General features: G+C 40.6%; 1 protein-coding gene across 1 annotated transcript; it reads left to right on the forward strand.

Moving 5' to 3' along the window:
- Nucleotides 1–6356: 6356 nt before the first annotated feature.
- Nucleotides 6357–9160, forward strand: LOC110497634 (tuberoinfundibular peptide of 39 residues). The gene is made up of 3 exons (XM_021573874.2): nucleotides 6357–6664; nucleotides 7841–7977; nucleotides 8373–9160. The coding sequence occupies exons 2-3, from the start codon at nucleotides 7862–7864 to the stop codon at nucleotides 8743–8745; spliced, it is 489 nt and encodes a 162-aa protein (XP_021429549.1). The 5' UTR covers nucleotides 6357–6664; nucleotides 7841–7861; the 3' UTR covers nucleotides 8746–9160.
- Nucleotides 9161–10126: the final 966 nt, after the last annotated feature.

The following is a 10126-nucleotide window of genomic DNA, read 5'->3' on the forward strand; positions in this document are numbered from 1 at the left end:
TGTATACAGAGAAGCGAGTCGGTCCAAGAATTGAACCCTGTGGTACCCCCATAGAGACTGCCAGAGGCCCGGACAACAGGCCCTCCGATTTGACACACTGAACTCTATCAGAGAAGTAGTTGGTGAACCAGGCGAGGCAACCAGGTCAATGAATAGAGCTGCACAGTATTGTTTCTTATCGATGGCGGTTAAGATATCGTTTAGGACCTTGAGCGTGGCTGAGGTGCACCCATGACCAGCTCTGAAACCAGATTGCATAGCGGAGAAGGTATGGTGGGATTCGAAATGGTCGGTAATCTGCAAGGACTGACCATCCATGATGTCACAAGTATAGTTGTAACCATGTTTTGAGGCTACACAGTGTTTGTTTACATTTACAGTGTTTATAACCAATGGAGTAAAACAAGCTTCTACTTAGGGTTCTGATGGGGTTTGCCAAACGAGCTAAGCTCATAAAGCATTTATACGTTATATTCTTCAAGAATCAATGGGTATAATATCATGGATTCAAATTCCCAAAATGGATGTAGCAACTATGGATTTTAGCTTTGAGAACTTACCGAAAGCTCACTCCACATCTAGCTTGAAATGTCGCCAATGGCGACAACTATCAAATTATCAAATTAAAACAATTTTTTTTATAGCTTAATTGGTTGCTACGAGCAGAGGCAGGGACAGTGGAGGAAGCTGTGCTGTTAGCAGCACACTGACGTCATTTCCACTGGTTGAATCCCTATTTGCATAAAGTGTACAAGGCGATGATGCAATATGTTAGTTCTTTGTTTGGATCCTCTTTGCAATGCAACACAGAGGTTTAGAGATGACATGGTTTCAGAATCATTGAACTGGTATTATGCAATGCCACAAAGTGTCTTTATGTCGTTCTCCATTTGGAAATGTATACTTGCATTTGATTGGATGAAGCTAACAACAGTAAGGAGACAGTACCGAGAAGCTTACAGCGAAATGATCATGGGCGATAAAAAGGGGAAGAAAAAGAGAGACCAGTGAGAAAGAGGTTGAGGTTAAGGCTATGTGAGCGTCATAAGAGTGCGTTGAAACGAGGTGAGTCAAACGCACCTCATTTACTCATCCTTCTTCTTTCCCTTTTTCCTCTTCTGTCTTTTTCGGGACTACATTTTTTTGTGCCAGGCCCTTAGTGTCATTGCTACAGAAGTAACTATCTTAGCCCTGCTCTGCTCGACACGATGGCACTGTAAGGACGTTTTAGAATAGTGTGACCCCAGCATGTCTTTGTAAGGTGGCCTCTCGTTTACTACTTACCCCTCATCACGTTGCTTCTCTTGGCCTCCCTCGGTCTCCATACATCTCGCAGTCTTACACATTCCACATCTCTTTCTGTCATGATCTCCCCCTTGCTCGCCCACACTTTTTCAGTTCTGCCCACACATTTTCTATAGGTTTGAGGACAGGGATTTGTGATGGCCACTCCAATACCTTGACTTTGTTGTCCTTAAGCCATTTTTCCACAACTTTGTAAGTACAGTGCCTTGCGAAAGTATTCGGCCCCCTTGAACTTTGCGACTTTTTGCCACATTTCAGGCTTCAAACATAAAGATATAAACTGTATTTGTTTGTGAAGAATCAACAACTAGTGGGACACAATCATGAAGTGGAACAACATTTATTGGATATTTCAAACTTTTTTAACAAATCAAAAACTGAAAAATTGGGCGTGCAAAATTATTCAGCCCCTTTACTTTCAGTGCAGCAAACTCTCTCCAGAAGTTCAGTGAGGATCTCTGAATGATCCAATGTTGACCTAAATAACTAATGATGATAAATACAATCCACCTGTGTGTAATCAAGTCTCCGTATAAATGCACCTGCACTGTGATAGTCTCAGAGGTCCGTTAAAAGCGCAGAGAGCATCATGAAGAACAAGGAACACACCAGGCAGGTCCGAGATACTGTTGTGAAGAAGTTTAAAGCCGGATTTGGATACAAAAAGATTTCCCAAGCTTTAAACATCCCAAGGAGCACTGTGCAAGCGATAATATTGAAATGGAAGGAGTATCAGACCACTGCAAATCTACCAAGACCTGGCCGTCCCTCTAAACTTTCAGCTCATACAAGGAGAAGACTGATCAGAGATGCAGCCAAGAGGCCCATGATCACTCTGGATGAACTGCAGAGATCTACAGCTGAGGTGGGAGACTCTGTCCATAGGACAACAATCAGTCATATATTGCACAAATCTGGCCTTTATGGAAGAGTGGCAAGAAGAAAGCCATTTCTTAAAGATATCCATAAAAAGTGTCATTTAAAGTTTGCCACAAGACACCTGGAAGACACACCAAACATGTGGAAGAAGGTGCTCTGGTCAGATGAAACCAAAATTGAACTTTTTGGCAACAATGCAAAATGTTATGTTTGGCGTAAAAGCAACACAGCTGAACACACCATCCCCACTGTCAAACATGGTGGTGGCAGCATCATGGTTTGGGCCTGCTTTTCTTCAGCAGGGACAGGGAAGATGGTTAAAATTGATGAGAAGATGGATGGAGCCAAATACAGGACCATTCTGGAAGAAAACCTGATGAAGTCTGCAAAAGACCTGAGACTGGGACGGAGATTTGTCTTCCAACAAGACAATGATCCAAAACATAAAGCAAAATCTACAATGGAATGGTTCAAAAATAAACATATCCAGGTGTTAGAATGGCCAAGTCAAAGTCCAGACCTGAATCCAATCGAGAATCTGTGGAAAGAACTGAAATCTGCTGTTCACAAATGCTCTCCATCCAACCTCACTGAGCTTGAGCTGTTTTGCAAGGAGGAATGGGAAAAAATGTCAGTTTGTTGTTGATTCTTCACAAAAAAATACAGTTTTATATCTTTATGTTTGAAGCCTGAAATGTGGCAAAAGGTCGCAAAGTTCAAGGGGGCCGAATACTTTCGCAAGGCACTGTATGCTTGGGGTCATTGCCCATTTGGAAGACCCATTTGCGACCAAGCTTTAACTTCTTGAATGATGTCTTGAGATGTTGCTTCTATAAATCTACATAATTTTCCAGCCTCATGATGGCATCTATTTTGTGACGTGCACCAGTCCCTCCTGCAGCAAAAGCACCCCCACAACATGATGCTGCCACTCCCATGCTTCACAGTTGGTATGGTGTTCTTCGGCTTGCAAGCCTCCCCCTTTTTCCTCCAAACATAACGATGGTCATTAATTTTAATTGTCATTCGTTGTCAACAATGAACACAAAAAACATTTATTTAAATTTTTTGGGGGCAGCATGCCTGTGTTGCATGTTATTTTGGCATTAATACGTGTCACATATCAGTTTGCAAACAATGTAAAAAATACATATCGTTGAGTTAATAAAGCCGCATATTAACATGGTCTCTTTTTTGTTTCTTGCCCCTGTATATTCAGTAAATCTCTGAGACTTGAACCATCTGCCTCAAGATTCTGCATCTGGGTTTCATCCTGAGTCATGATAGGAATGTTACCATGAGGCCATTGGTGATTGTAAAACAGTTACAGAGTTCAATGGCTGTGATGGGAGAAAACCGAGGATGGATCAACAACATTATAGTGACTCCACAGTAATGATTTAAAAGACAGAGGGAAAGTAATAATACAAATATACACAATCAACATTTTCCAAAATATACTGTAGATATTGTATGCAAAAAAACTTTTGGCCTAAATGCAAAAGCCTTATGTTTGGGGCAAATCCAAGAGAACACATTACTGAGTAACTGCCTCCTTATTTTAAAGCATGGTGGTGGCTGCTTCACGGTATGGCTATGCGTGACATTGGCAAATACTGGGGAGTTTTTCAGGATAAAAAGAAATGGGATGGAGTTAACATTAAGCACAGGCAAAATCCTTGAGGAAACCTGTTTCAGTCTGCTTTACAACAGACGCCGGGAGAGGAATTCACCTTTTAGCAGGACATTTTAACATACAAACACAAGACCAAATCTACACTGGAGTTGCTTACCAAGAAGACAGCGAATGTGGCCAAGTTACAGTTTTGACTTAAATCTGCTTGAAAATCAAAGGCAAGATTTGAACATTTCTGTGTAGTCATGAGCACCAACATCTTGACAGAGCTTGAAGAATTATGAAAAAAAGAATGGATAAATATTGCACAATCCAGGTGTGTGAAGCTCTGAGATACTTACCCAAGAAGACTCACCGCCGTAATCGTTGACAACAGTGTTCCTAGCATGTATTGACTCAGGGAGCAACGACTATATTTTAGTTATTTAACTTCTAATAATATTTTTTTTTTTAAATACAAATCTTCCACTTTGACATTATTTTGTGTAGATTGTTGACAAAAAAATTACAATTAAATCAATTTTAATCTCACTTCGTAACAAAAAAATGAACAAATCCAAGAGGTATGAATACTAAAGTATACTTTCAAAAAAGTATATTTAACTTCAATGTCCACAAAATATATTTTAGGTATACTTTCATGCATGTGCACAAACATGTGCATATTCCCCAGCATCCTTTTCTGCAGTATTCACATGTTTTGATGTTCATTTTCAAACTGAATAATGTTGCATTTTTAATTACACATTACACATTATACATTACCATAATGTGAACAACTAAAGTGTTAAATGCAAATTGTGCACAGTTCTCAAAAGAGTTACTTGTAAATTGCTGCTCCAGCCACAACTGCTTTCTAAAGAACATGTTAACATTGGCTGAGAAGATGTCTTGGTCAATTAAGGTAACCTTTACATGGCTAATTAAAATAGCTAATGTGGTTCATTAGTAAAAGTATACTTGTAAAAGTATACTTGAAAAACATAAATAAGTACACTTTTTTTGTAAAGAAAATACAGGAATTCAAATTCAAATACCATTTTAGTATATTTCTAATTTATAAGAACCATACATCAAATGTTCTTCAGGTGTATTCAAAGTCTATTTGTTTTGCTCTTTGTCCAATATACTAAGAATATACTTAGGTACAAAAAAAGTGTCCCAATTTAGATCATTTTAAATGTACAGTATTTAATATACTTAAATGCTAATAAAATACAAATAAAATTGACATTAAATGCATTAAATGTATTTACAATTGTTCCAATTTAGATCATTTATATTGTACTTAATATATGTTAATTAAGTATGATTTAAGCAAATGAAAAAAAGTTCCCCGCTTGTGTTTCTCTATCTCTCTCCCTCTGTGTTTTTATTTTCCCATCTCTCCTACTTCCCCTCTTTGTCTTTCTTTCTACCTCTCCTTCCTTCCGCTCTGTCTGTCCATAATGAGCGTCAGGTAAGGAGGTATAAGGGCCTGTACTTCTGACAAACAGCTCCTTCCATGCTGGCCATTATTTTTAAATGACTACCTAATGAAGTTCCACCTGGGTAACGAGACCAGGTGTATGAAAATGCATTTTGATCGTCTCACAAAGAGGAGCATGTCCAGTACTTTGGCCATCAATCAGACCGGTTCTGCTTCTATGACTAAGGTGTTCATTGATGTTGAAATATAGGTATGGGTATAAGTGTAGGTGTTGAAACGGTACATTTTGCATGAGGCTTTTTTGGGACATATTTATTTATTTGATTGGCCAATAGATAGCTAAAGAAACCATTTACAAAGTGAAGTGTAAACGGTACGTCATAGTTGTCACATAGAGAAGATCGCATTTTTTTGTGTGTGCATGTTTTCTGTTGTGTGTGTGTGTCTCTGTCTTTGTTTGCTGAGAGTGATTTGTCGTATTTGACATGTGTCTAAAGACTCTTCAATTTTAACGAGACCAATGCATTGCTTCTCCCTGCTTCCCCGTATTCCAAGGTGTGCGTAGGCAGTAGACAGAATTAATGCTACAAACACCACTCTTGTGTACTCTGTATTCTGTGTACCGTTTGAGTCAAGCCCTTAGCCCCTATGTCGTCCACCTGATATTCCACCACGGGGAATGAGGACTTCCGGGGTTATGGACTCAACATGTGTGCTGCTATTAGATTAAAACACTTTTTAGATTTCCCAAGACATCATTATGTTCTGTGAGGTACAAGCCAGGCTTTCTCTCTCTCTCTCTCTCTCTCTCTCTCTCTCTCTCTCTCTCTCTCTCTCTCTCTCTCTCTCTCTCTCTCTCTCTCTCTCGCTCTCTCTCTCTCTCTCTCTCTCTCTCTCGTTCTCTGATTCCTCCTGTCTCTATATTAAGAATTGTACCAAACAGGACATCCATCCAGCGGTGTTGTTTATGATGTTTCAGGTCTGTTTTTAAAGGAGACAATGAGATGTGGCCTTTTTATCTCATACCATCTTACCACCCCTACCCTCCCTACATCATCCCTACCCCCTGTCAGAAGCAGGAGTATATAAGCAGGCAAACTCTGACTCCCTTTATTGTGGGCTGTACATACCCCTGGGCACACACACTCACACTTGAGAGTACTTAACCTCTCCACCATACACACACACACACACACACACGCACACAGTAAGAGCGGTTCACCTGTGGTACATTACCTGAGTCTGAGCTGGAGCCCAGGGGACAGGAGACTCAGGTCACCACTGGAGGAGCTTCCAAACGGTCTTCACCACGCTGTACGACAGAAGAGCTAACCAGCCTGAAGTTAGAAAAAAAGCTGAAGACTCAGGTTCCCGGCCACAACGTACTGGCGACAAGGCGCTGCTCATCAACAAAAGTAAGTGCAACGTTTAGGAAAATCTTGGGACATTGCTTGACTTGAATGAATTCACGAAATATGTCAATTTCAGAATTTTTAAAGCTCAGCAACTTATTATATATATTTTCTTACAGTAAGGTGAGTTCTAGACCTTTCTGAGACTATGCAACATTGCCAGTTATTGTTTATGGCCATCTCATGAAAAATGATTACGTTCGGGTATGTCGATTTAGGCGGAAATCTACATTTTGCCCTATCATTCAAGTTAATGTTAGTTTTTTTGTGCTTTTTTTTTTTTTTTTTTTAAATATTGTATATATTTATAGTATTCTATGATGAATTGAATCTGCTCTCTGGTGTCTTTTGGATTGCTTATGTTTTAAGACGGAAGGAAAGCAACAAAGAAAAGGCACACAAAAACAACAGCAGAAGAAATAGAGTAGGCAGAGTAGAAATACCACTGGCAGCAATTTAGCACTTATTTCTTAGCATAGAACTTAGCATAGAACAGAACAAATCAAATCAAATCGAATTGTATTGGTCACGTACACATGCTCAGCAGATGTTATTGCAAGTGTAGCGAGATACTTGTGCTTCTAGTTCCGACAGTGTGGCAATATCTAACAAGTAATCTAACAAGTAATCTAACAATTCCACAACAACTACCCCACAAATCTATGTAAAGGGATGGAATAAGTACATTAAGTACACAATTTGTACATATAAATATATGGATGGGCAATGACCGACCGGCATAGACGAAATGCAATAGATGGTATAAAACATAGTACACCTGAGATGAGTAGGTAACTCATGTATTTATTCACAGTTCATGTGGATTTCTGAATTGTGTGACGTGAGTGCTGGCTCCTTATGCTGCACCAGTACGTTAATGAGGGTTCTCTAGAATTCTGCGAGAATTCCATTGTTTTATAAATCAGTGAGAATATCTAGTGTACTGATAGTGTGTGTGTTATATATTTGTTCCTTGATTGCTAGACAGTTGACATTTCAGAAGGTACTGAGTATATAGCTTGTAAAGTAGGAGCTTAAAGTGTGTGAGCTTATTTTTTACACCGAACATAAATGTGAAAGAGTTATTTCAAAGAGTGAGTGACTATGAATGTGCTGTTTGGTAAAATTATAAAACACTAATTTGTGCTATTCTGATTGGTGGGTTGTGTTGCCGGTTAGGCCAGTCGTGTGGGTTTAAGGATGGCTGGTGTGGCTCCTCCCCCTGCCTCACGCCCTGCCCTCCTGCTGTTCACCCTTATGGCCATGACCCTGGTGACCTCCAGCTACCCTCAGCCACGCCTCCGACCCATACACAGGTATGACCTGACATACTGGGTATAATGACGAGACGCTTGTGTCGCCTATCCTCTGTCTTCTCCATGTCTCCTTTTCCAAATGTCAGAGGGAAGCGTGGAGAGGAGTTGAGGACAGAACTTGTTTCATTCTGACATTTTGAAAAGGAGGCGAGGTGAGGACCGTGGAAACAGGACCAATTTTGACATTCGCCTGGGCAGCTTTTTCCCCCTTCTCCTCAGATGTGTGCCTTCCTTTCATCTGAATCTACCCTTTTACTGTTGTATTTTGAGACTGAGACACAACGTACGGTAGTGAGCACTCTTATTCTTATATGGTAGTTCTATCCATAGACGTGTTTGTATTGTTCCTAATGAGATCTATTGTTCTATCATCCTGCTCTACTCTTTGCTTCCAGAGGCTCTTCTCCAAGTGATCCAGGAGACTCCAACAAGAGGGAGGAGTGGGAGGTGCTCTACCCTTCCATCTCGCTCCGTGATTGGAGCATGCAGATGATGTCAGCCCCATACTTTGGTGAGGCCAAGAGCAAAGCAGAGCTCCTGGGGGAGCAGTGGCTCCCAGTGGTGGGCCAGTGGCAGATGGACGAGGATATGGCCAAGGGCTGGCTGGGCGACTGGGCTCCGCAGGGCTCCAACAATGAGGAGAAGAGGAACATCGTGGTGGCGGATGATGCAGCGTTCAGAGAGAAGAGTAAGCTGCTCACAGCTATGGAGAGACAGAAGTGGCTTAACTCCTACATGCAGAAACTGTTGGTCGTCAATTCCCAGTAATAAGATGACTGCTAAGCCTACGTATAAATGACGGAACCTGATTTAAAAAAAAAATGTTAATAACATGCCCTGATTTAAAAAAAAAAAAAAAAAGAATAACGTACTAATTACAATTTGATTACTCCGAATGTAAAAGTCGATAAAGATTTTTATCAGACCTTTTGTGTGACGTTTGATGAAGAATTAACTCTGGACATAAAGCATCATTTGACACAGGATTTACATGCCTATGTTGATATGATCGTTTTGATCCAGTTGAATTATTGATTGACGTAGTAAATACACTGAGATACTTCCACTAAGATGGCGCTGTTGGGAGGTGCTGTTGTACAGCTGAGGGTCTACCATAGGACTCTTTAGACATTGTTAATATTATTGAGTGTGAAATAAAGCAAATAAGTGATCATGTCTTGTATTAATATGGTTGTTGTTCCTCTATGTTCAAGTGTTCTAGTTTATTTTTGTCAAACAGTCACTTTCTAGTTTTTTAGCTTTACGCCACAAACTGATGCCCTCTGGTGGAAGGTATCAGGTACAGCAGAGGTAGGGTAAATTGGAAAAACAATTGTGATTTCTGTTTACTTCTTGAATGGATTCAATCTGAGGTGGGTTGCAGGGTGTTTCATTTGAAGGTACTTTCCGATTGAGCCGACATCTGCAGCGTGTATCGTGAACGGGATCTCCACTCATGCGGGGATATTGCCTTTAAAAAGCGCATTGCCCGACAGCGCTCGACAAAGCGCCTCAAATTCAATCTCGACCTGAATTTAAATGGATTTCACCCCAAACCTGATAAACAGTATAGTGATGGCATCATTCACACCGGCAGAGAGAAAGAGACAGACTTCAAAGGAGAGGTAGTCAAATCTGCAGGGTGATAAAGGAAGGTGGTGGTGTGTATGTGTACATGTGTACATGTGTGCGTGTCTCTTAGAGGGCACAGACCCTTAGCCAAGACCTTGGACTGCAGATGATGATCAATTCCTCCAACACCCTGAGTTATGATGTGTTTAAAATTGAATATTTGAATAAACTTATGGCTGAGAAAATAAATGGGGCCAGAGCTAAATACACCAGCCTGACCCCATTACTTACGGCGAGTGGGCCATTCATTTGATGATGTGACAGACCTGTGATTTATTAGTTAATCTTTTCGCTCTTTTGTCTCTCTGTCTCTCTCGCTCTCTCTCTCTCTGTCTGTCTGCCTTTCTCTCTCTCTATCGCTCTGTCTCTCTCTCCCTCTGTCTATCTGTCTGTCTGTGTCTATCTCTCTATCTGTCTCTCTCTCTTCTTTCTATCTGTGTTATACTTTATGGCTGACTCTCTCTCAGCTGGCCTCTTTCTCTTTCTCTCACTCCCCCCGCTTTCTCTCAGCTGGTCT

Source organism: Oncorhynchus mykiss, chromosome 19 (genome assembly GCF_013265735.2).
Source record: "Oncorhynchus mykiss isolate Arlee chromosome 19, USDA_OmykA_1.1, whole genome shotgun sequence".
NCBI lineage: Eukaryota > Metazoa > Chordata > Actinopteri > Salmoniformes > Salmonidae > Oncorhynchus > Oncorhynchus mykiss.

What these genes read in the sequence shown, in the direction of transcription:
- LOC110497634 (XM_021573874.2), top strand. Translation starts at nt 7,862, where the DNA reads ATGGCTGGTGTGGCTCCTCCCCCTGCCTCACGCCCTGCCCTCCTGCTG. An exon ending in CGCCTCCGACCCATACACAG is followed by an intron (nt 7,978 to 8,372) that starts GTATGACCTGAC and finishes CTTTGCTTCCAG; the next exon opens with AGGCTCTTCTCCAAGTGATC.